Source organism: Grampus griseus (genome assembly GCF_964374135.1).
Source record: "Grampus griseus genome assembly, chromosome: X".
In the NCBI taxonomy this organism is placed as follows: Eukaryota; Metazoa; Chordata; class Mammalia; order Artiodactyla; family Delphinidae; genus Grampus; species Grampus griseus.
In genome coordinates, this window is record NC_138999.1 from 92,086,255 (window position 1) to 92,113,604 (window position 27,350).

At 38.3% G+C, this 27,350-nt stretch overlaps 1 protein-coding gene across 1 annotated transcript in view; it reads left to right on the forward strand.

The window, feature by feature from the left end:
* Nucleotides 1-3,958: 3,958 nt before the first annotated feature.
* Nucleotides 3,959-27,350, forward strand: part of TBC1D8B (TBC1 domain family member 8B) — a 78,763-nt gene continuing 55,371 nt past the window's right edge. The window contains exons 1-5 of the mRNA XM_082681359.1: nucleotides 3,959-4,229; nucleotides 20,226-20,336; nucleotides 22,755-22,873; nucleotides 23,367-23,592; nucleotides 24,308-24,548. Of these exons, the coding sequence (XP_082537485.1) occupies nucleotides 4,100-4,229; nucleotides 20,226-20,336; nucleotides 22,755-22,873; nucleotides 23,367-23,592; nucleotides 24,308-24,548 (827 nt within the window). The 5' untranslated portion in view covers nucleotides 3,959-4,099. The remainder of the gene's footprint in view (nucleotides 4,230-20,225; nucleotides 20,337-22,754; nucleotides 22,874-23,366; nucleotides 23,593-24,307; nucleotides 24,549-27,350) is intronic.

Here is a 27,350-nt window from a genome sequence, read left to right on the forward strand (position 1 = left end):
GTGTGTGTGTGTGTGTGTGTGTGTGTGTGACAGTGGAGGTGGTGAGAGTAAGATGTTTAAGACTATTCCATAACACAGCAACCATACTGGTTGATTGTAAAGCAACCATACTCCAATAAAAGTTAATTTAAAAAAAGCCTATTCCAAGGTTCCTTACATGCACCCCAATGTTCACAGCAGCACCATTTACAATAGCCAAGATGTGGAAGCAACCTAAGTGTCCATCAACAGATGAATGGATAAAGAAGATGTAGTATATATATACAATGGAATATTACCCAGCCAACGCAATCCAAAAATGGGCAGAAGACCTAAATAGACATTTCTCCAAAGAAGATATACAGACTGCCAACAAATACATGAAAGGATGCTCAACATCATTAATCATTAGAGAAATGCAAATCAAAACTACAGTGAGATATCATCTCACACCAGTCAGAATGACCATCATCAAAAAATCTAGAAACAATAAATGCTGGAGAGGGAGTGGAGAAAAGGGAACACTCTTGCACTGCTTGTGGGAATGTGAATTGGTACAGCCACTATGGAGAACAGTATCGAGGTTCCTTAAAAAACTACAAATAGAACTACCATATGACCCAGCAATCCCACTACTGGGCATATACCCTGAGAAAGCCATAATTCAAAAAGAGTCATGTACCAAAATGTTCATTGCAGCTCTATTTACAATAGCCCGGAGATGGAAACAACCTAAGTGTCCATCATCGGATGAATGGATAAAGAAGATGTGGCACATATATACAATGCAATATTAGCCATAAAAGGAAACGAAATTGAGCTATTTGTAATGAGGTGGATGGACCTAGAGTCTGTCATACAGAGTGAAGTAAGTCAGAAAGAGAAAGACAAATACCATATGCTAACACATATATATGGAATTTAAGAAAAAAAATGTCATGAAGAATCTAGGGGTAAGACAGGGATAAAGACACAGACCTACTAGAGAATGGACTTGAGGATATGGGGAGGGGGAAGGGTAAGCTGTGACAAAGCGAGAGAGAGGCATGGACATATATACACTACCAAATGTAAGGTAGATAGCTAGTGGGAAGCAGCTGCATAGCACAGGGATATCAGCTCTGTGCTTTGTGACCGCCTGGAGGGGTGGGATAGGGAGGGAGACACAAGAGGGAAGAGATATGGGAACATATGTATATGTATAACTGATTCACTTTGTTATAAAGCAGAAACTAACACACCACTGTAAAGCAATTATACTCCAATAAAGATGTAAAAAAAAATCAAAAGAAAAAAAAAGAATGAAATAATGCCATTTGCAGCAACATGGATGGACCTAAAGAATATCATACTAAGTGAAGTCAGACAAAGACAAATATTATATGATATTACTTGTATGTGGAATCTAAAAAATACAAATGAATCTATTTACAAAACAGAAACAGATTCACAGACATAGAAAACAAACTTCCTAAAGGGGAAAGGGGGGCAGATAAATTAGGTGTGTGGGGATAACAGGTACACACTACTATATATTAAATAGATAAGCAACAAGTATTTACTGTATAACACAGGGAACAATGTTCAATATCTTGTAAGAACCTATAATGGAAAATTATCTATATATGTATAACTGAATCTGCTGTACACCTGAAACTAACACAATATTGTAAATTAACTATACTTCATTTTTTTAAATGTAGGAAATAAAAGACTATTCCAAGGTTCTTAGCTTGAGCATGTTGGTAAATAGTGGTGCTCTGAACTATGAGAAGCTGGTAGAAGAAACAACTTTGGGCAGGGAGGATATTAGAAAAATAAATTTGGCTTTGGACATGTTGCCTTGAGGTAGCTATAAACGATATGTCATGGTTTGTGGTCAGACAAATCCAGGTTCAAATCCCAGCTCTGCCGTTTACTTAGTTATGTGATCTTAGGCAAGTTACTTAACTTCTCTGAGCCTCCTGTTCATCTGCAAATTAAGGTTGTAAAAAATGTACAAGCTTATTAATGAGGGTTAAATGACTATCCATATATACAGTCATAGATAGATATAGATAGATATTACCAGCACAGTACCAGCAGTGATATCCATGGCAGTTTGTAATTCTTGTCCTTCGTCCCTAAAAACAATGTACATTAACATAAACAATCGAATAGAGTGACATGCTCTGCTTTTTTAAGGCACTTTCAGAAAAATACTTTTATTTGTAAAAGCTTGAAATATAGTGCATGACCAAGCCAAAACTTTATATCGCAGGAGTAATTTAAAAGTGTTTTATTTACATAATCAGTGAAATGTTTTACTACAGCGGGAGCTCGCTAAATGCCCCCCGCTCTAAGCCAAAAGCGGGTCCGATTCTATAACAGGGAGCATGTGGGTGTATCTGAATGGAGTTGCGCAGTAACGAGGCATAGGAACCATCCAGTTCTGCACAGCCCTTGCTACAACTCTTAAAGTTTAAGGATATTGGAAAAGAATGTGGTTTGATGAGGAAGGAAATAAAAAGGGGAAGGAAAGGTATCAGTAAAAATAAAGAAGGAAGATACATTTGCCACATTTACTGATCTTTCACCAGCAAGATAAGAAATTATCTTCCTTAATACACATCCAAATTAGGATGGCTTTTCCCAAGGATACATTGCAGTTTGGGCTGTGGGAAGACTGCCTCTTCCCACCCTGTCCGGAAAGCTGCCTTCGGACAAACGACTGCGTTTGAGAGAATCCCAAATTGGCCTTTTTCTCACCTCCAAGAAAAATCCCTGCTCGTAGCGCACGCCTGCCTTCTTTGGGCTGGCCCACATTTTGCGAGGGTTAAGACACAGACGCAACTCCAAGGCAGAATTCTTTGGCTCCACGACTCGGCATCCGGGTGTGCCCCACCCCATTTTTTTAAAAAAAGCCAGATCCTTGAGGCTTCATTCTCAAAATAGCTTGCCAAGAGCCCCTTGTTTTTTGTAGACTGCCTCCCAACTCCTTCCTTCCTATAAACGTGTTTTCGCTTTTAGTGCCCTCTTTAATTCTGGTGGGCTTAGTTATCGCAGTAAATAAAAACGTCCCTCAAGTAATTTCTCATTATGATGTCTCACAAACCACTGACCTCATTCACCTTAGTGTTAAGCAGCTGCGTATCGTTGTCAAGGTACAAAGAGGTGCAGCTTGCCTTGAAAGGGATTTTTTTTTTCTTAAAGAGTTTAAGAAAGAAAAAAAATCGCTCATAAATTGTTTATATCCAGTAAAACAAAGTTGGATGACATTTTCTGTGGCTGATTACAACAGTTAAATAGAACAAATCTGGGAAGGGAGGAGCGCTGCGTAAAAAACACTGTGTGGCTTCTGGAGATTTTATATTCTTACTGTACGCGCGGAAAGAGCTTAATCTAAGGAAGATTCTCAATCAGACAAGGGATCGTATCAAACTCCACTTACTGTGTGACCTTGGATAAGTCACCGAACCCGACTGAGCATTTGTTTATTTATGTGCCAGTTGGGGAATGAGATATGCTTCGTGAGACTTCTGCCAGGATTATGTGAGACATTGTGTGAAATCTCTTTTGTACGTAAGAGCTCATTAAACGTTAGTTGCAGCTACTGCTCCTTCCCAGAATGGCCGTTCGTTACTCCCAAATTCCGGAAACTGTTTTCGACAGTTTAACACCCGGCTGTAAAAGGATGAGAAGAAACAACACTTCTATACCCAGGCTCACTTATTTGCTAGAAAACGCTTTAAACTTTCGATAGGCAAAATCCACTTAACTGGTGGCGGGACCCGCTTTGAAAGCACCCAAACCCAGTTCTCTCCCCAGTGGATTGTGGGAAGTGTAGTCCCGAGCTCCAGGTGCTTGAGTACAGAAAAGCGGGGAGTAAACTACAACTCCCAGAAGGGAAAGGAACGGGACTGTTTCCCAGTCGGGCGGTAGCGCTGTGGGAGGGAATTGGCAGTCTCGCTGCCTACGTGGGAGAGAAGGGAGGGTTGGGGGAAGTGTGGAAAAGCAGAACCAGAGCGGCTGCCGCCTGAGGCAGATTTGGTGGGAGAAGTAGAGGGGAGGAAACGGGTGGAGGGGTGAGGTGAGGAGGGCATCTGGGTCGCTGCTTCCGGGCGGCATAAAGTTCTTCGCGATGTGGCTGAAGCCCGAGGAAGTGCTCCTGAAAAATGCGCTGAAGCTGTGGCTGATGGAAAGGTCCAACGATTACTTCGTGCTGCAGCGGCGTCGGGGCTACCGGGAGGAAGGCGGCGGGGGGCTCACAGGTAAGCTTTGGCCATCCCCCTCACCCCCTCGCCTCTGGGCCGTGTTCGCTGGTACTTAAAAGGTGTTGAGGGACACAGTCGTCGCCGCCCGCCGCCCGATCCTAAACCCTGGGCGGGGGGGTACTGGGGTTCTTCTCCCGCCACCACCTTTCCTTCGCCCTCACTGAGTCCTGAGAACGCCTCCCTGGACCAGCAGTCAGTCTTTGGGTGGGACGGGGAAAGGGAGGAGGGGTTCCTTCTGAAGCCAAGGAAGAATCTGAGGTAAAGGAAGTGTTCTTTCTGAGGCAGAGTACCTGCCCTGTCGCTTTCCATGGGGGAGGGGGCTGGTAACGAGCGTTAGACGTGGGCAGGTCGCATTTAGTCTGGTGACCCGGGCCAGTTCGCAGTTGTGCACTTAACTTTTTTCACAAGCCTCCCAGCCCCTCCCCTGCCCCCCATCGGTAACCGCCACGCTGGGGGTGGGAGGTGTAATTGTGTGGGAGGAGGGATGATGAGGAAAAAGGGAGGAGCTCCAATCCTGTCTCGAGGAATCGGCATCAAATGAGAGGTTAGGGAGTCAGGGGGAGGGTCCGAGTGCGGGGGAGGGTGAGGGGTAGGTCTCAGAATTGCTGAACCCTCCGATTTATCATCTTCCACTTTGTCTCCAAGTTTTCAATCCTTGGGTTCCCCTCTCAAAGTAACCTTCGTAATTCATTTCTCTCTGGAGGAAAGAGAGAAATGCCCTTTCTTTCAAAACCAAGGTTGTAAGCAAACCAGTTAAACAAACGGAAGTTTCTCTTCCCGCCTAATCTATCCTGCCTTCACTTCTTTGATTTACAAATCAAGAACTCTGTCTGGGTCTAGTGTTTAAAACCTCCAAGGAGTTTTGGTCTGAGACCTGTCGTCTTGGGTAGGGGCATGCAAACTTTTGGTCATTGGGAGACCAGAGCTCTTTATCGTGACAACTTCTAGTTTGGTATTGTGGCCTTGAAGTGATGAACCAGGCTTAATTCAGCAGCGAGATGGAACGGGAAGAGTGAAGAGTCCCAAAACCTTCATGTTAGTCCCATCCTAATCTCCTGTTGAATTACATTCGACAAATTCTTTAATTTATTCAATCTGAAGCGCCTACTATGTGCCACATGGAATACTAGGGTACAAAGATAATTAACATTCAGTTCCCTGCCTTCGAAGTGCTCTTAATCTGGCAGAGGGTCGGGTTTGGGGGAAGTAACCAGCAAACCAGGCAAATTATAATTATAACCCGTTAACTACTAAACCAGGCAAATTGTAATTAGAACCAAATAACTGAAGGGTTGGGTAAAGATTCATGGAGGAGGTGACATTGCTTTTTCTCTTCTGGTAAATGGTGTCTACCTCAGAGCTGAGAGGATAAAATGAAAGTTAACAGGAGCCAAATCAATGTGTTTTGTTAAGATGGTGATGAACATGTGCTGTTATTTCCTTTTTTTCCCAAGACCCCAGCAGTGTGGAGAGAATTTTGAGGTTCTATGGGACATTTAAAAAAAAATCTTGCATGACCTATTCATCCTATCCAGCGTCTGAAAAAGCTCTCTTGAAAATACGGCAACAAAAATTGCCTGATTAAACTTCACATTTTGTCGTTTTCTCATTCTCAAAAATTACCAGTGTTATTTTGCAGAGGAGTCTTTCCATTTATTAGATGTATATGTTTACCAGATTAAAACTTGAGAATCAATGGTCATAATTACCCAGTGACAATTCACCCACTTGAGTCCGTTGAGAACAGATCGGAATATATTTAAAACAGATTTTCCAGCCCAGTGTTACAGCACAATATTTTGGTTCCCCATAATCTTACTTTACCAGAATTTTTCTGGTACTCCTGGCCTCATCTACCAAAGAAGTGTATTTCACTTTGTTACAACTACTGTGTTCCTGAAAATTAATAAGTAAATCAGCTTTTTGAGAATCAAATCACTGTTATGTAGTAGTAAATGTTTTTTTACTTGTTGCAAATTTTCTTTATATAATCACTCCTTGCTTTCTGTGTTTGGTTTTTCATTTGACATAGTTTTGTTTTTTTTTTGTTTTTTTTTTGTTTTTTTGCCACGCGGCTTGTGGGATCTTAGTTCCCCGACCAGGGGTTGAACCTGGGCCCTCGGCAGTGAGAGCTCGGGAGTTGTAACCACTGGATCTCGAGGGGATTCCTTTGACATGCTTTCTTAGAGCATGGATCAGTTGCACCAGTTTCTTATCTCTATCCTACCCACTCCCATTTACTCTAGTCCCATCTCTTTAGAATAAGAGAGTGTTTATCTGAAGAAATAAACCAAGATTTCTTTTTATAAAAAATAAATTTATTTATTTTTGGCTGCATTGGGTCTTCGTTGCTGCGCGTGGGGTTTCTCTAGTTGCGGCGAGTGGGGGCTACTCTTCCTTGTGGTGCGCGGACTTCTCATTGCAGTGGCTTCTCTTGTTGCGGAGCACCAGCTCTAGGTGCGCGGGCTTCGGTAGTTGTAGCAGGCGGGCTCAGTAGTCATCGCTCGCAGGCTCCAGAGCACAGGCTCAGCTGCTCCGCGGCATGTGGGATCTTCCCGGACCAGGGCTCGAACCCGTGTCTCCCGCATTGGCAGGCGGACTCTTAACCACTGCGCCACCAGGGAAGCCCTAAACCAAGATTTCTGCCACACGTGTATGTTGAGAACAGCCACAGCCCCATTTTTGTGGTCAGTTCGTATCTCTGCATGTTTGCTTTATCTGTTGTATTGTCAAGATGCTTGAAATTACCACATGAGAGCTACCACTATATTTCGTGTAAATTAAACAAAATAGATCAGAATGGAGCAAAGAGGTGTTTTTAAGGTTCGTTTGGTTCTTTGTGGTCCAGAGCAAAAGTGTGCTGATTTTCATGGCTGCTCGATTACTGTATTCTTACTTAAAATCGTGAAGCCAAAAGCTTTGATGTGCTTTACCACAAATCCACATTTGGATTAGCTCTCACAGGAGTTTGACTGTGTGCCAGCATAAGCTTGCCTTTGTCCATTTTGTTTGCTAAAATCCAATGTTACGTGCTCCCCCTTTAAGATATTCGTTTATATATTTTTTAATGAAGAAAAGATAATGACCATCTAGAAATGTTAATAGTTGTACTTTCTTTAAGATTTCATTTCTTGGCCATGTGATAATTGGCAATAAGCACCAGCAATGTAATGACTTTAGCTGTGGATTTGGTGAAGTTAGTTGACTCTTTTTTTTTTCTTTCATTCTAATAATGGAATTGGAGCAACAGAGAACGCTAGGATGGTTTTAGCAAGAGACTAATTTGGAAGTTAGAGTTCTTAAATCCTTTTCTAAATTTCTGAAACACTTCTAGTGGATATCTGGTAGATTACTTACCATTTGCCTAACTGTATCTTACTTAATTGTCCTGGTTCACAGCAGGGTGGAATATCTTGTGAAAATTTTTGTTATACATAAGATTATTTTTCAGATAAAGTGATCTGTACTTTATTACTTCTCATTTAGAGAAGTAATTCACCCTTCTGTAACTGTATTTTTGCAGTTACCTTGCATTATTCCTTGTTCCTCCTGTCTGATAAGTGCGATGACTTTTCTCTGGCACCTAAATTTAGCACCTGGCTTTATGTAATTAAAAATAATTTATGCATATTTGGCTTATTAAGCACAAATGAACAATTTGCTCTGCTTGGCAGATGGAAGCTACTACATGAGTGAAATTATGGGGCTACATTCTATTAAGTATTCTAGTGTATGGGACTTAGGAAGGTCTGCCAATTAGGAAGCTTTAATTTAGATAGTTTGTTGAGAGTATTTTGCTCTTGAATCTTCCATATCTGAACAGTGTAAGCAGGTTCTTGTGTGTTGGATTGACAGCCTACCTCAGTAGGCCTCTTTTTTTGTGATGTAGAACAAGACTAAGAAATAAAACATGAAAATGGAGGATGTTTCCTTATCTCTTCTTTCATCTTGGCATCATTACTTTGAAATTAAACCATCTGTAAAAACTAGAACATGGTAATGTTTGAAATGAGCTTTCCATTTCAAAATGTTTTATGATATTTATATAAACTTAATAAATCACTATGTGAGTTATCATAATTAAACACATACATAAAAAACAATAAGGTAGCCTTTTTAAAAAGTTGTTAATGACCATCCCTCAAAAATACAAGGCTTTTCTCTCCTTTTTCCCTACCCCGAGCTCAAGGACCAAACTCTGAAAATGTTCTCAGTTTTCTTTGGCAAAATATCCCTGCATTCCATGCTCACAAAGGAACCATCTGGTAAAATTTTGGCCTCCCAGGTACCTCATTACTGGGACCAGGGTGCACAAATGGTGGCCTTGACATTTCATTTTACATAAGGAAAGATCAACCCTCCCCCCCCACACATACACTGTAAATTAGTAAATATAATTTGGCTTATTAAAGAGAAAATCCCATAGGGCAACCCCTAGGGAGGCAAATCACACTGTATGCTCCGCTCCTTTTTTCCCTCCCTGGAACCTGGATCCCTGTGAAATCAAGCAAACAATTGCCTTTAAAGATTTCCTAGAATGATAAAGGACAGCTTTGTAGGAGGTTTTGAGATATGAAGGATGGTCAGTGTCACCAATTTTTCTAGGTAGTAATGGAAGGATTATTATTTTTTTTTGGTAGGGATACATCTATATTATTATCTGTCTAAAACATTAATTATGCTTACAACTGAATTTTTTAACATCTTTATTGGAGTATAATTGCTTTACAATGTTGTATTAGTTTCCGCTGTACAACAAAGTGAATCAGTTATACGTATACATATATCCCCATATCCCCTCCCTCTTGCGTCTCCCTCCCACCCTCCCTATCCCACCCCTCTGGTGGTCACAAAGCACCGAGTTGATCTCCCTGTGCTATGTGGCTGCTTCCCACTAGCTATCTGTTTTACATTTGGTAGTGTATATATGTCCATGCCACTCTCTCACTTCGTCCCAGCTCACCCTTCCCCCTCCCGTGTCCTCAAGTCCATTCTCTAGTAGGTCTGCGTCTTTATTCCTGTCCTGCCCCTAGGTTCTTCATGACCATTTTTTTTTTAGATTCCATATATATGTGTTAGCATATGATATTTGTTTTTCTCTTTCTGACTTATTTCACTCTGTATGACAGACTCTAGGTCCATCCACCTCACTACAAACAACTCAATTTCGTTTCTTTTTATGGCTGAGTAATATTCCATTGTATATATGTGCCACAACTTCTTTATCTATTCATCTGTTGATGGACACTTAGGTTGCTTCCATGTCCTGGCTATTGTAAATAGAGCTGCAATGAACATTTTGGTACATGACTCTTTTTGAATGATAGTTTTCTCAGGGTATATGCCCAGTAGTGGGATTGCTGGGTCATATGGTAGTTCTATTTTAGTCTTTTAAGGAACCTCCATACTGTTCTCCATAGTGGCAGTACCAATTTACATTCCCACCAACAGTGTAAGAGGGTTCCCTTTTCTCCACACCCTCTCCAGCATTTATTGTTTGTAGATTTTTTATGATGGCCATTCTGACTGGTGTGAGGTGATACCTCATTGTAGTTTTGATTTGCATTTCTCTAATGATTAATGATGTTGAGCATCCTTTCATGTATTTGTTGGCAGTCTGTATATCTTCTTCGGAGAAATGTCTATTTAGGTCTTCTGCCCATTTTTGGATTGGGTTGTTTGTTTTTTTGATATTGAGCTGCATGAGCTGCTTGTATATTTTGGAGATTAATCCTTTGTCAGTTGCTTCGTTTGGAAATATTTTCTCCCATTCTGAGGGTTGTCTTTTGGTCTTGTTTATGGTTTCCTTTTGCTGTGCAAAAGCTTTTAAGTTTCATTAGGTCCCATTTGTTTATTTTTATTTCCGTTTCTCTAGGAGGTGGGTCAAAAAGGATCTTGCTGTGATTTATGTCATAGAGTGTTCTGCCTATGTTTTTCTCTAAGAGTTTTATAGTGTCTGGCCTTACATTTAGGTCTTTAATCCATTTTGAGTTTATTTTTGTGTATGGTGTTAGGGAGTGTTCTAATTTCATTCTTTTACATGTAACTGTCCAGTTTTCCCAGCACCACTTATTGAAGAGGCTGTCTTTTCTCCATTGTATATTTTTGCCTTCTTTATCAAAGGTAAGGTGACCATATGTGTGTGGGTTTATCTCTGGGCTTCCTATCCTGTTCCATTGGAAGGATTGTTGACTGCATACCTGTAAGCTTTGGGCCTTTCTTCAGATACCTGGTAATACACTGCTCTCTCTCCCTTTCCCTTCCCCTGCTTGCTGCTGGGGTCTTTCCTCCCTTAAGCATAGGCTGGAAAACACCACTCCAGTTTACCTTAGGGTCCTGAATCCTCAATCCTCAAGAGTTACGTTAAAGTAATAATGATGTAGATTGTATGCAATTAGGTTGGTTTCTTTTCTTTCTTTTCTTTTCTTTTTGTTAAGATATTGGAGATTTATAATGTAAGTAGGAAATTAATATTTGCTGTCAAGTAGATGTCGTTCTAATGAAGAGAATCAAGACTTAAAAGTGTTGATACTGACCATCCTTCATTTTTCAAAACCTACAGAGTTGTTCTTTATTATATCATTCAAAGAGATCTTTAAAGGTAATTTTTTACTTGATTTCACCTGTATCAAAATGTCCCAGGGAGGGAACTGAGCACAGTGTGATTTGCCCTCCCCAGGGGTTACCCTATGAGATTTTTTAAAATAAGTCAACTACAAGCTAAAATCCACAAATGCTTGAATACACCACCTAGTCCAGTGATTCCACTTACCCCATTCACCCTTCCTTTATCTTCCCTGTTTCTTTAATATTTTTATGTGTCTATTCAGTTGTAATTGTTTTATAAAGGCTTTGTTTTGTCATTTGTAAAATGGGAACAAAACTTATTTTCCCTATCTCATGGCATTGTTATGTGAGTCAAATGAGTTTTGAAACCTTCGAGCAACTATATAAACATTTGAAGTTCATTTATCTATTAATGAAGGTACGAGATGTTAAGTGCCATTTTCTTTACCCGAAGACCAAATGAGGATCTATATTTGTACCATTTTCCCTAGTAATTACTTTTCCCATGTTGTATATAGAAATTGATTTGGAGTAGTAACATTGAGTATATACAATATGCAGTGATATCACTACAAAATCAAAACACTGATAGTTAATCACTCAAGAATTTTGATATGATAATGACTATGCATCTATGATTTTTTTGGTGGTTTTTTGGCCGCATGGCTTCTGGGATCTTAGTTCCCCAACCAGGGATTGAACCCGGGCCCTCGGCGGTGAGAGCGCAGAGTAATAACCACTGGACCACTAGGGAATTCCTGCATCTATGGTTTTTAATCAAAATAATATACAGCAATTAGAATAAAATAGCAGGACAGAATTTCTTTTTGAGCTACAATTTCCCCAAACCCAGAAGTTCTCAAACAGTGCTTCTGTAGATACAAGTATAAGCATCACTTGTCTTAGTGGTATTGAAGAGTATGTATAACTTTAGTTATCTTAGTTACAGTTTTCAAAACATAATACTTGAAGAAGAAATAATGATTCAGCTGGTGAGAGCCCGTGTTTCTGGTGGACAGTTGTGGAAGGAGTATAGATGTAAAGTAAGCTAAAAATTAATAAAATAAAGGGCACTATAAAGTTTACCATGTTGCTGTACAGCTATGACATGGATTTTATATTACCTTGATGTTAGAAAATCTGCCCAGTTTTTCACCTTTTGCTGCTGCCATATGAGCACAACAGGTAAGAGTAAATCCTAAATGTGATGTTACAAGATACATTCATTCAACAGATAATTACCTAGTGTCTTCTAAAAATCAAGCACTGTTTTAGGTGCTAGAGATAACAGCAGTGAGCAGAGCAAAATCCCCATTCTCATGGGGCTAACATTTTAGTTGAGGGAGGCAAATAAACAAATAATATATGGCTGGTGGCAGAAAGGATATGAAGAAAAATAAAGTAAGGTATAGTAATAGAGAGGGGAGGGGATTGGTATTTTAGATAAATTTGGTGTAGGAACACTTCTTTAAGTAACCTATGCGCAGCGACCAGAGGGACTAGAGTATATGAGCCAAGCAGGTTTTTGGGAGCAGAGTGAATATACATAATTCTGTCTGGGAATTTCACTGTGAAGGGAAGCAGAGAAATGGGTAGTAGCTGGCTACTGTCCTGGGTGTTGGGTATACAGTGATGAATAAAGCAGAAATAGTTTCTACCCCCACAGACTTTATAATCTGGTGGGACAGACAACTAATAAACAAGTAAGCAAGCAAAAAACGTAATTATTGAGGTAGTCAGTAATAACATCAGCCTGGTTTGAGTGGCTTATAAATAGTCATGCATGAGGAGTATTTGAAACTCCCAAAGCAATTTTCCAGGACCAGATCTGGTGTAAAGTACGCTTATCTAATGGCCTGTTAAATGATACAAAGATTTCCTAAAAGCAGTGATTAATAACAATAGGTGGTATTCTGGTGGCAGAATCCCAGTGTGACATCTGTGGAGCAACTTGCCAAAAGCCAGTTTGGATTGTTTTTTAAAATTAAATCAGCCATCTCTCAGCACCAACAATATCTGGGCTGTGGTTTGGTAGAGAGAACTGGGGAGGACATTCTAAGTGGGAGGAATAATATGGTAGTGAAAAAGCAAAAGATGGCAGTTGTTGGGGACACAGCAAGTACTCCAGATCCATTTATTTGTGGTTGAAAATATGAGACTCAAGATATAGTGCCCTTAGCAACCAGAAAGGTTGTTGAAGAGCAATGTCCTCATCTATAGAAGAGGAAAACCCGGAAAACCAGAGAGAGAATATCAAAGGGACCTGAGAATTAAACCTTTGTTGTTTTTTGTCTCCACTGCCATTTCAATTACCGCCTAGATGGTCTTGTTTTTTCCTCTCTCACTCCAGTATAAAAAAGTGAAGTTTTAATCATTAGTTCTCCTCTTGTTTTAAAGTAACCAAAATCATGGGGCCAGCTTTAGTTCTTCTAAATAATGATTTTAAAGCACTGTACCATGTATGAGTTTTCATTTGCTGCCACACTGACTTTTTGCTTTGCACCTGGGAATTCAGATGTTGTATTTTTAAAAATTTTCTGAGGGCTACTCATTTTGTACAGTGATGCATAAGTCTTGAAGTGTATTAAGGTGCTGTAAATAAAGATGGTAACAATTCTCATATTTCTCTATGTTTTAATCTTTAGAAGTATAGCTGGATTCGATTAATAATTCATGTATGCTTTTTTATCCCCATGACACTGTAATCTGCCATTTATGTCGTCAGTTACTTACCTTTAAAAAATTCTAAATCCTTTAATGAAACAAAAATTTCAGTTAGGGAAGGAAAGGAGAGCTTAGGTATATCTAGTTTTCAAGTAAATGTCTTTAAAAAATGAAGGGAGAGGGAAAACAGGACAAAAGAGTTATTTTTATTAACAGTTTTCCAAAGCTCTTAGTGTAAAGTTGGCAGCTTTCAAAATGTCATCTGTGGCTCTTGGATAGTTGTAAAATAAGCATTCACAGTCTTGTTTTAAGGACTTAGAACTGGCAGCAAAAGCAGTAGAAACAGGAAAACCTACAACCTCTACTGAGAACACTACTTTCTCCTATTTGAATGTATTTCCTACTAAGAGTGCTGTCATTTTACTAATTAGTTTGTTCATCAACTTTTAATGAACTTGAGATTATAAAAAATTCAGTAAAGGTGTACTTGTTTGACTTTGTAAATACGGCAACTTAAGGCAAGATACAGAATCCACTATAAAGTTCCAGTAATCATTTCTATGGCCCCAAATTATAATCTAACATTTTACTTAGAATGGAAATTAAATCTTGTTTGTATTAGGAAGTTCATTTTAATGACTTCTGTAGCTAGAGCAGTGTTGCCTTACACAGTGTCCTCAATCTACTTTACAAGCAGAAAGAGCCACTTGTCAAATGAAAGTGTACTAAACTAGCACATTGATAATGAGTACCATTTTCAAGCTTTGGCTCTTTTATAGTGGACCTTCCTCCAACACTCAGCTCTTGGTCCTACTTGTTCATCATTATCATTAACCTAATATAAAAAAGAAATGTTTATCAAATTTGCAGGTGTCTGAAAATGGAAAGGGACAGTTAATACCATAGATCAGTTTTCTCAACACTGGCCGTAGATTCAACTGAGAACCTTTTAAACAAACTAAATGACACTGGAATATTTATGGGTAAAATGATATGATATCTGGGATTTACTTTAAAATACTCTAGGACGGATTAATGATAGAAGATTGGCAAAACGTTGATAATTATTGAAGTTATGTGATGGGCACATAGAAGTTTTAGTTTATTATTCTATTTTTGAAAATTTTTATAATACAAAGTTAAGGAAAAAAACAGAATACCCGGGCCCTGTCCCAGATGAATTAAATTAGAATCTCCAGGCTTTAGTAATTTTAAAAGTCGAGCTTGAGGAGTTTTTAAAAGTCCTCCAAATGATTCAAATTTGCAGTTAGGGTTGAGAATCACTATCATAGAAGGTAAAATCAAGATTCAGATAGAACTGGACAAGTTAGAATGCTCAGTTAAAATCAGTGAGCTAAAATTTATCATAGGTAAATGTAAACTGCATTTAGGTTTTTTTAAAAATCAGCTGTACAGGACAGAGAATACCTAGGTTGGTGCTTATGTTTGTGAAGAAGATCACAGTGGATTAGTTGATCACAAGCTTAGTATGATAATAATATGACATAAGGACTGAAAAAGCTGGTATGATCTTTGACGGCATTAATAGAACCATGTAGCCCACAATATAAGAAGCCTGCATTTGTTCAGATCTTATCTGGTATTCAGGTTTGAGTGACACATTTCATAAGAGACTTTGACAAATAGGTATGTTAAGAGAATGATAGAAGAAATAATAAGAGTCCCAGACAATCTCATGCAACAAACTGGTGAAAGAACTAGGTATATTTTAAGGTAGGCGAGGAGAAGAATAAGCAAGGGGAGACAAGGTAACTATAATAATACTTGAAGACCCATCATATTGAAGAGAGCATATGTTTTGTATTATCCCAAAGTTGCAAGGAAGTATTGAATAGCATTTTATTTATCCTAAGAAAGACCTTCCTTTTTCTTTTTTTTAAGTGTATAAAGAAATACCTTCATTTTTCCATCTTAAGGGTTAAAAAATGTTCATTGTAAAAATTTCAGAAAATAATGTGTACGTGTGAAAAAGAAAATAATGATCACCCATCATCCTGCTGCCTGGAGATAACCACTGTAACCAGGATTGGCTACCTAATGTGTGTGGCCCAGTGCAAAATGAAAATGCAGGGCTCTTTGTTCAAAAATTTAGAATTTTAAGATGGGTGACAGTAGCGTATTAAAGCAAGCACAGGGCCCTTCTGAGCATGAGGCCTTGATGGACAGGCCACAGGCTCATAAAGCCAGCCCTGATTATAACATCTGGATATATACAATTCACCCTTGAGCAACATGGGGTTTGAACTGTGCAGGTCCACTTATATGTGGGGTTTTTTTCTCCAATAAATACAACAGTACTACATAATATGCGGTTGGTTGAACCCGAGGATGTAGAACCGCAGATAAGGAGGGCCGACTATGAAGTTATATGCAGATTTTTGACTGTGTGGCAGTTACCTCCCCTAACCCCTGTGTTGTTCAAGGGTCAACCATAAAATATTTTAGAAATAACTTTCTAATTAGTAGAAATTCCCACCAATGCAATAGGCTGCCTTGGGAGAACTCTGGAGTTTACAGGAAAAAGCCAGGCTTTCTATCAGGGATACCATAGAACAGACGAATGTATGGGTAGTTGGACTACATGACATGCTAGGGTGTTTTTCATCTCTGACATCAGTGATGCTCTATCTCTATCCATCCAAATAACTGGTTCATGAACAATAATCATTACCTGTAAATTGCCTATTTTTTAAAATCACAGAACCTTGCTTTTTTTGTTATCTTGCTGTGTCATTTAATAAAGTATTTCACATCACTTATGGTGATGAGTTTCCTTAAGAAGTTTGTTGCTACTTATATGTCAGGATGCTACCAAAACCACATAGACCTTTAATAGGGTCTAGAACATTGATACCTTACTCAGTTATAGACATTCAAAGAATGATTTGAATTTCTTGATATTTTTAAATCTCTTGTTCTGTCATGCAGCTGAGAGACCGTATCTATTCTGTTCCCAATTTAATATTGCTATAGAACTTCCCATATGTAGGCTGATTCATGACCTTGGATACTCAGGCTGTCAGATTATAAACCTCTGTGTGTATGGAAAGGCAACCCAAAGTTGTCTGCTTGTTTTCTTGTACTTTTAGAACCCAGACACTGGCACATATTAATTCCTAAATGACTTGCAGGGGCTTGATGATGATTATAGCTTAATGCGCTGGAAGACTTCCCCAAGTGACTAGAAATGTATTCTAGCACTAGCTTCCAAATTATTTGTTGCATGGTTTTACACTAACTGCCTGATTTAAAGCACTTACAAAAACCGAACAATTTCCTTTCTACGTAGTGTAAAGCACTTATAATCTTGCAAACATTTCTGTTGCAAAAAAATGACCTTTCCTGCCAGTGGTTTTGACCACTTTGTCTGTCCCCAGTCTCAAACTTTCTATCAAAGAGCCAATTGTTATTGTTACTCAGGAATGATTATCTGTGGCCTCTCCTTTCCTTTCTACCTCCTCACACATCCACACTCCCACTGTTAACTTTCAGCTGAGCCAAACTTTTCTTTACCTCTTTGTTCTTTTTCCCATTCTTCTAATACTGCTTTTTCTAGGATATATAAAGAAGAAAATAGAATTTGAGCTACTTTTATTTAAAATGTGGTAAACATGAAATAAATGATTTTTCTCGCAAATTTGAAAAAAATTTTTTGAAAGCTTTTTTAGATCTTAAATTCTTGGAAGCCAAATCCGGCAGCTTTAACAGTGCCGTGTTTAATGAATGCTTTTATTTGAACTCCTTTATTTTGACAGTTTTGTCAAGGTATTGCATGTTTATTTATATAAACAGACATTCATACACTTGATTTCATTTTTTCAACCTGAAGATGGTTACCTCTTTGGGTTGTTTTTTACTACCACTCTTTTATCTATTTTAGTATTTTCACTTTCCCATCTTCAAACTGAGAACATCCTCCTTTTTTCCATTTCCCGAATAATTTCAATTACATTGCTCTGAAGAAGCCAGCTGCATATGTTTAGCTCCCACGTTTATTTCTTTTTTTTTAAAGACTTAAAAAAAATTATTTATTTATTTATTTATTGGCTGTGTTGGGTCCTCCTAGTTTCTGTGCGAGGGCTTTCTCTAGTTGCGGCGAGCGGGGGCCACTCTTCATCGCGGTGTGTGGGCCTCTCACTGTCGCGGTCTCTCTTGTTGCGGAGCACAGGCTCCAGACGCGCAGACTCAGTAGTTGTGGCTCACGGGCCTAGTTGCTCCGCGGCATGTGGGATCTTCCCAGACCAGGGCTTGAACCCGTGTCCCCTGCATTGGCAGGCAGATTTTCAACCACTGCGCCATCAGGGAAGCCCCCACGTTTATTTCTTTATCTTTCACCAACTTCCACTTTTCTTACCTTATCCTTGATCTCTTAGCCAGATCTCCAATTTCTTACACTTTTTCACTCTGAAAGTGATAGATTTTGCCTTTTATCTTCAAGCACTTCAGTAATTCCCTCATTATTAGTTGATATATAATCACTTCCTCTGTCTCTTCTCTTCATTCCCATTCTCTCTTCCCTGGTACTGTCTCTTTCATAATATTTGTTTGGATGTTCATATTTCTTTTTCTTAGTCTTCAATTCATATTCTAGCTTTTTCATATCAGATAATTTCTTTTTTTATGCAAACTTTACTTATTTATTATGTTTGCCTGCGTCGTCTTAGTTGCGGCATGCGGGCTCTTCCTTGCGGTGCATGGGCGTCTCTCTAGTTGTGGCGTGCAGGCTCCAGAGCGCGTGGGCTCTAGTTTGTGGCAGGCAGCCTCTCAGTAGTTGTGGCACGTGGGCTTAGTTGCCCCATGGTATGTGGGATCTTACAGCGACCAGGGAATCGAACCAGCGTCCTCTGAATTGCAAGACGGATTCTTAACCACTGGACCACCAGGGAAGTCCAGATAATTTCTTCTTTCTATAAGCTGCACGTGTTGTGATTGCCAAAATCTTTCTTGATACTTGGCCCCCACTATCAAAACCCTCTGTAAGATTGCTAATTAATGTTATGCTGCATTTGTGACCCCTATTTTTACTTTTTACCAATTCCTACATCTACTTTCCCACCCTTTTTTTTCAGCTGAGCCAAATTTCTCTTTATTTCTTTGCTCTATCTCCTACTCTTCTAATTTACCTCCTTCTATGCTTATAATAACTTCCTACCTCACATCTGCCAACCTACCTATCTTCTCATTCAAAGCTTGCTTGAAGTCTTAACTCCTTTTAAGTGGGTAAAGATAGGAAAATAGCCAAAGGCCTGTTTTATAATTGATTTATTTTTTCTAAGTCTATATGCTAAATAAAAGAGGAATGCCTCATAAAGTAAAACAAACACTCAACCAATCAAAGCTTCCAGAAAAGGAAGGTAAATTTATGTACTTCAGCCATCTCACTGATACAGTTAAGTCAACAAATTTTGCTCCTGTTGTGTCCAGCAATATGTTGAAAGGTAGGGATACAAACCCAGAGGTAGAAGACATGGTTATTGTCCCCAGAGAACTAATAATCTAGATAAGGAGGTAAGATAAATACACATGAAGCACTTAGAAAGTAGTTGTAATAACTAGCCTAATAATCAGAATTCTAGGTTGTGTCATATAGACTTTAAGTGCCATAAGTAATCAGACAAAAGGGAAGGCATAATTGCTTGGGGTTGCCAGTGAGGATTTCATAGGGGAATTGGGTCTTGAAGAAAATGTAGAATTTGGATTAGCCAGACTGGGCTACAAGACTTGCGTTAGCATTTCTAGGTTAAAAAGAGACTTGCTTAGCAAAGACTTTAAGGGAGAAATTAGTTGTTTAAGAAAACAGCAAACTTTATTCTAGGGAGGAGTAGGAAATATCAGATAATTAAATTGAAAAAGCTAAATGATCAAAGCCTTGAATTCCAAATTGAGAAATTAAATGTTAAAAAGAAATACTCCTTACCTAAGCATTTTAATTAATCAAGGTTTTTTATCTTGTTTAAATATCCATTGTTTTCTTATAATAGTATTAGCTAACACTGAGTCTTTTGCTATGTGCTAAGCATTGTGCTAAGTGTTTTATGTGTAATAATAACTCATTTCATCTTTACAACAACCTTTTGTGGTGGGCTCCATTTTTACCCCCTTATTTTACAAATGAGGATGAAGAAAACGTAAATACAACTGGCTCAAGCTGACACAAGTAAGTACCAGAGCCAGGATTCAAACCTAGGTAATCTCTGGTACCAGAATCTACATTCTTTTGTTTTGTTTTGTTTTTCGAGGTACACGGGCCTCTCACTGTTGTGGCCTCTCCCGTTGCGGAGCACAGGCTCCGGACGCGCAGGCCCAGTGGCCATGGCTCACGGGCCCAGCCGCTCCGCGGCATGTGAGATCCTCCCGGACCGGGGCACGAACCCGTGTCCCCTGCATTGGCAGGCAGACTCTCAACCACTGCGCCACCAGGGAAGCCCCAGAATCTACATTCTTATCTGCTCTATACACAACCTTGTAAAGGAGGTAAATAAGTGCTGCAAATATATCATGAGGTTTAGACAACTGAACCTGACTTATTCTTTTATTGAAAGATAATATTTTCAAGAACTACTGACATTGGAGCAGCGTAATCTCTTCATTCTGAGTATATTTTTTCTTTAAGAAAAATCTCTATAAGGAAGCTTTGGGCTAGAAATTAAAAGAAAAAAACATTGGTTGTTAGTCATATGAAGCGATATTGATTTTATCTCTTGTAAAATCCTTGTTTCAACAGTCTCTTTATTACAATAGGGCTTCTGGTTGGGACTCTGGATTCAGTCTTAGACTCCACTGCTAAAGTAGCTCCATTTCGCATCCTACATCAGACACCAGATTCTCAAGTTTACCTGTCAATTGCTTGTGGTGAGTATGATTTTTAAAACATGGAATTCAAACAAATAAGGATCTTAAGAAATTGAATATTTAAATTTACTTATACTTCCCAGTTGTTTTTTTTTAATTGATTTTTATTGGAGTATAGTTGATTTACAAATAGAGTCACAGATGTAGAAAACAAACGTATGGTTACCAAGGGGGAAACGGGGGCGGGGTGAGGGATAAATTGGGAGATTGGGATTGACATATATACACTACTATATATAAAATAGATAACTAATAAGAACCTGCTGTATAGCACAGGGAACTCTACTCAATACTCTGTAATGACTTATATGGGAATAGAATCTCTCCAGTTGTTTTGATTTAGAAACGAGTTAAATGTGCAGCTCTATTTGAGAGACTAGAAAGATATCTATTTATTTAAGAAGGATTATAAATTATTTTTTAAAAATCCATTAACGTGAGGGACCTAAAGCATGTGTTCCAGCAGTGCTGATTCAGAGTAAATTTTGCTTAGTGCTACTGCTGTATGACTCCTTTCTTCAACTTATTGGGTTGGCCAAAAAGTTCATTTGGGTTTTCCATACCATCTTATGGAAAAACTCAAATGAACTTTTTGGCTAACCCAATACCTCTCCTGCTTAACCCAACTGCTAGGAAGATGAGAACCTCCCCCATGAAGTATTTTGTTTCATCTCTAATAACTCAGATGAGGAGAATCAAGTTCAAAACTTAAAGGTTGATCCCTAAGAAAATTTAAGCCTAAAAATCTGAACCTTTTTTAGTTACACACCGACTTTCTCGCAAAAGGCACCATATCCTTGAAATATGAAGGGATATCTTACACATAATGCTACATATTCATCTATGCTGGGGTGGTTCAGATGCTTCCACATATATATTTTGTAGTAGAAAAGGAATTAGGATGGTTCTTCCTAACAAAGAAACTCAAAATTAAAAAAAATACAGTGACAGTTTACTTCTTTTATGATGCCATTACAATGTTGGTCTAAATTAGAATCCGAGATTTGTGGCTTTTTTAATGTTGAAAGGCTGCCTTTTTCTCATTCTTTCTCCCTTCTCCCCCCTCTTCTTTTAAGTATACATACTTTTTTAAAAACTAAAAGCCTGTCAATTTCTGGATAGTTCATATGTGTAAACATACAGCATACAATTAATTTTTTTAAATGTGTGGCTTGTTTTGTGCATCTCCCTCTTAACTTCCTTTAGTGTTTCTGGTGAGTGTTTTCTCCTGGCTCTTTTAAATTGAATGCTGTTTAAACTAAATGCAGAAGATATTACACCTGCTGACATCATGAGATGTCTATAACCTCAACTCTAAATCTCGTTGGTAGAAATTATTTAGAAAAAATTATCATTTTTACTTAAAAAAATGGATGATAATACAACTTATTCCCCCAAATTAACCTGATACAGAAATATAGTAGTTACCTACTAATGAAGCTTCTTTATACCTAAAGGACCAAAATAAAGGCCTTAAAATTTCCCCATGGCTTTTATTTGTTGTTCATTAAAGAAAGATATTACACATGGTATGATGACTTGAGAAACATGAATACAATTCTAACTGAACTGTAGGAAATAGGCGATTTTGCAGTGTCAAATTTTTTAATGTATCACTCTTCCATATATTATAAAACGTACTTAGAAGTCAGGATATTTCTTTTGAATGAGATTTGTATAATCTGCAGTGCTAGAGAGATCTTAAAGGTATGTGGGTTATAGGGGGAAATTGATAGATATTGAAATGTTCTTCAAGCCAAAGCAACCCAGAGCTAAGTGTAGTATTTAGTCTGACCCTCAATAAACCACCTAACACTGATGCAGGAGGTCACAAGGATTTAACCTTGCTACAGGATTTCTAACCTCTTTCATAAAATTTCTTTAAGTTGAATAGACCTTTTAATGAAGGAGTTGACTCTGAGCAAAGGCTTCATACTTTCTGAGAAAGAGCTGCCACAGTTGAAATCCACATTTACACAGTGTGCATAGGATTGTCATGTGCATGCTGTTTTCAGTCACACAGATAGGCACAGTACTGACTGTATTATTTGAAGGCCAAAGATTAAATTATGTTTATTTATATTTTGGTACTCTATATATTCTCTTAAAAGAACTGGTTACCGTAGGCACCAGTTACTGGCACCTTGTTTTCAGAATTTTATATCTTTTCTCATGAGTTGTATTTACTTTTCTCCACTTTCCTTAAATATTTTATTCTTTCTACTTATAGTGTTCCTACCCACATATAGTGATGAAATAGAGAATAAATGTAGTACCCCTATTCTTTTATGATGATCATTTTTGAAAATGAGCAAACATAATTTTATTTCTTTTAAAACTAAGCTTATAAATATCAAGAGCAGTTTTTTGTGTGTGAAGTTTTCTTTGAGTCTTTCATTCTCTTTTATTATGAATCAGGAGCCAACAGAGAAGAAATAACCAAACATTGGGAATGGTTAGAACAAAATATCATGAAGACCTTGTCTGTGTTTGATTCTAATGAAGATATTACTAATTTTGTACAAGGAAAGATAAGAGTAAGTGGCATGGATATATTTTGTAGATGGAATACTAAACTCTTTGACCCTCTTATTTGAGGATCGAAGCTGCATGGCAGGTCATTGTTTTACTGCCACCTTTCAGGATTGGCAGAAGCACATATATGAATATCAGAATCAGAACTAAAGACATTGTAAAGTTAGCAGTTAGTCTTTGGTGCCCTTGTGAGTGCTATTAGGGATATTTTCATTTCACAATCTTTTGCGTTTGCAGTTTGAATGAACCCTTCACTCAATCAAAATAATATTTAGCACCTCTATTTGTGGTAGCTCCTTGTGAGGCATTAGAAAAAGCCTAATTGCAAAATTAAACAAAATCTGCTCACCTCTGTCCTAAGAGATGTGTGTGCACATGCGTGTGTGTGTGTGTGTGTGTGTACACAGTTTTATTCAATGAATTGTTTAAATATGTGAGAGATATTTTTGTTGGTAGGTAATTACTAATTTTCAGAAAATATTTTGTCTCCTTTAGGGATTAATTGCTGAAGAGGGAAAACATTCTTTTGCAAAAGAAGATGACCCTGAGAAATTTCGAGAAGCCCTTTTGAAATTTGAAAAATGTTTTGGTTTACCAGAGCAGGAAAAGTTAGTGACCTATTACTCGTGCAGTTATTGGAAAGGACGGGTTCCTTGTCAGGGTTGGCTATATCTTAGCACCAACTTTCTGAGCTTCTATTCTTTTTTGTTGGGATCAGAAAGTAAGTGGTTTCTGTTGCTTACTATGACTTTGAACTTGCAGACTGACCTATCAACCCTGTGGTGGTGTTAGGTTGCATATAAAGTAATAGGATAGATATTAAGGGTAATTAAACTGTACATTAAAAAGTTCACTTCATCTAGGGAAAGAATACTTTTAAGACTGGTTGTTTAACATTAAGAACCATTAGAATTGTGTATAGAATGCCTTGCATATTGTGGGAGACAAATGAATATTAAATGATGATGGTGATCTAGCATGTGACTCCTTTCTTTCACTTGTTCTAAACTACCTACTTTCTTTAATCTATGTTTTAATACTTGTTTTAAACATACAATATACATATAGTAATCATAGTACCTAATGGCTCACAGTTACAGAGAAGAATCAAACAGTACTGTTCATAGCAGATGTATAGCTTTTACACCAATGGGTATATAATTGTGTAAATTGAAATATCAAATTTAATATCAGGTTTAAATATCAAATCAGAAAAAATTAAAAATTATTTAAAATTGTATCTGTTCCTAGGATCAACAATTATTGTATGTTCATTGTTATGCTTCAAAATTTTAACTAATATCTTGAACTCTAAAATATTTTAGTTGTTCATAGCATTTTTCAAGTGGTTAACTATTGTTTTGAAAGACCTGATTGATAAATATGAATCAACATTGAGAAATTTAATCATATCTGTTTATAATTCTTATTTGCAGTAAAACTCATTATCTCCTGGGATGCGGTCTCAAAACTTGAAAAGACTTCAAATGTCATACTGACAGAGAGTATTCATGTGTGTTCCCAAGGAGAGAATCACTACTTTTCAATGTTTTTGCATATTAACAAAACGTACCTTCTTATGGAACAGCTGGCAAACTATGCTATAAAAAGAATTTTTGATAAGGAAACATTTGATAATGACCCAATCCTTGATGATCCTCTACAAATTACTAAAAGGTATTCAAAGCTTAATTAATATTTACTTTTTAAGTATTGTTTGACCAAAGAATGGTAGCATTGAATAGCATTAAAAGTTAACTGTTCTTAAAAAAATTTAATTGTTCTATGTTATATGATAGTTTTTCTTTGGAGTAATCATAGATGTGTGGGTTTTTTTAGTTTATTCATGTGCATTTCACAAATAGTATCCTCTCCATTCCATTATGGTTTATCACAGGATATTGAATATAGTTCCCTGTGCTATACAGTAGAACCTTGTTGTTTATCCATCCTATATATAATAGTTGGCATCTGCTAATCCCAAACTCCCAATATTTCCCTCTCCCACCATCCCCCCCGCCGCCAACAGCTTCATTTTTTATTAAAAGGGTAAGTTAGTAGAGTCAATGGAACATGCACTTCAGAATGAGAGTAGAGAAACCCTGGGACAAGTCATAATCTCTCAGGACCTCAGTTTTCTCAGCAGTCATTTGTACCTCAGAGAGCACTTGTGACGAATGAGCAATATAACGTTTGAAAGCACTTTGTAAAATATAAAGCACTAGGTAAATGTTAATCATTATTAATGCCTGCATCAGAAGTATCTGTCTGGTAGCTGTTTGTCACTATATTTGGTTTGCTGAAACTGACCAGAGCCATTTCATCCTGCTCAACACTCAGAACAGTTGACTGAAGTGAGCTGAGCATGCCAAAGGGGAGGGAGGGCGGAGAGGATCCAGAAATAGCTAGTGAGAACCACTTCTGGCAAGGAGGATGAGGGTATAGACTGCATGGGAAAGTGTAAATGAGACAAACCTAAGCTGCAGTCCTATGGATAGACCAGAACAAGTGACCTGGATGGTTGTGTGATTGCTACATAGCCCTAACTTGGGTACAGTTGTTCCTCTTGCCTATTCTTAAACCATTCCTAAAAGCTATATACATAAGGGTTCCTTTGTGAGCCTTTCTGCTTTTCTGGAAATAGATCAGTGAGGTGAATTTTTTTTTTTGCTATACGCGGGCCTCTCACTGTTGTGGCCTCTCCCGTTGCGGAGCACAGGCTCCGGACGCGCAGGCTCAGCGGCCATGGCTCACGGGCCCAGCCGCTCCACGGCATGTGGGATCTTCCCGGACCGGGGCACGAACCCATGTCCCCTGCATCAGCAGGCGGACTCTAAACCACTGCGCCACCAGGGAAGGCCGAGGTGAATTTTTTTACACCTTATTACCAAAATTAGGTCCCAGTGTGCATGATTTATACATAGAACTCTATAAGGATTCAAAATACAGTTTATGTTATGTTAATAGTGAGGCATTTGTTTTTGTAGGTTTTTTTTTTTTTTTTTTTTTTGCGGTACGCGGGCCTCTCACTGTGGTGGCCTCTCCCGTTGCGGAGCACAGGCTCCGGACGCGCAGGCCCAGCGGCCATGGCTCACGGGCCCAGCCCCTCCGCGGCATGTGGGATCCTCCCGGACCGGGTCACAAATCCGTGTCCCCTGCATCGGCAGGCGGACTCTCAACCACTGCGCCACCAGGGAAGCCCTGTAGGTTGTTTTGATTGGCCACCATAAACAAACATTTTTAGCCATTTTATTTCCCTTAAAATATTCTAAAAGGCCAGCTATCAATGAGTTATTCATTACCAAGTCTGTATTTAAATGAGGTATAGGAAATTCATTTTTGTCTATGTGCAGTTTTAAAAGAGCCTATTGAAAATTGTATATATCTAAATCCTTTTTTCTAGTAAGTTAAAAAGAACAATAGCTTATTTAGACTTAGTCTCCAAATGACTTTTTTATAAACTGGAGTATCTTTATTGCTTTGGCTTATTGTTTTTACAAATATGTATTACAATAGCTAAATTCAGTGTATATCCTTCCAGGCCTTTTAATGCATGAATTAAAACTATTTGCCAAAAGCATGGAGGGGACCTAAACATCACATATTATTCTACAATCTGCTTTTTCTCCCCCTTAAAATAATGTATCATGGACATCTTTTCATTCATGTAAAAAGTCCTTATCCTTTTAAGTAATAGTGAAAATAGCCCACCAAATTACAATTTAAGTGAGGTAAAAATTAATGTGGTTCTCTGTTCATATTTATCAGAATTATTTTTGAAAGACATGGTGAACTGCCACATATTCAAATAGTATATGCTGGAAGGATAAATTTAGTTTTTAACTTTGTTGGCTTTGAGTTAGAACTTGCATAATTTACTCACTACCGCAGATGGCATTGCTGCTTAGCACAAGTGTTTATTGCCTCTAGAAAAATTGTACTATTTTAAGCAATTGTTTTTTATTATATACTTATGTATCAGTTAACAAATCATCTGTATTTATTGACACCCATTCTGTGCCCAGTACTGTGTAAGAAGTGTTGTTTTATCTTGCCTCTACTTTTGAATTTTTTAAGTATTCATTTACATTTTTGCTTCACTTAATTTTATTTATTTATTTATTTATTTATTTTTTGCGGTACGCGGACCTCTCACTGTTGTGGCCTCTCCCGTTGCGGAGCACAGGCTCCAGACGCGCAGGCTGAGCGGCCATGGCTCACGGGCCCAGCTGCTCCGCGGCATGTGGGATCCTCCCAGACCAGGGCACGAACCCGTGTCCCCTGCATCGGCAGGCGGACTCTCAACCACTGCGCCACCAGGGAAGCCCCTTTAATATTATTTTTATGTACTAGTCTTCCCATCTAAATTTTGATGCCATAAATTTTCATTATTTTATTTTGTTTGAACTGGGTAACTCTTTTGACTTTCTGATAACCAGATGTAAAAATTATTGTCTGCCAAGATTGATTTTAGCCATA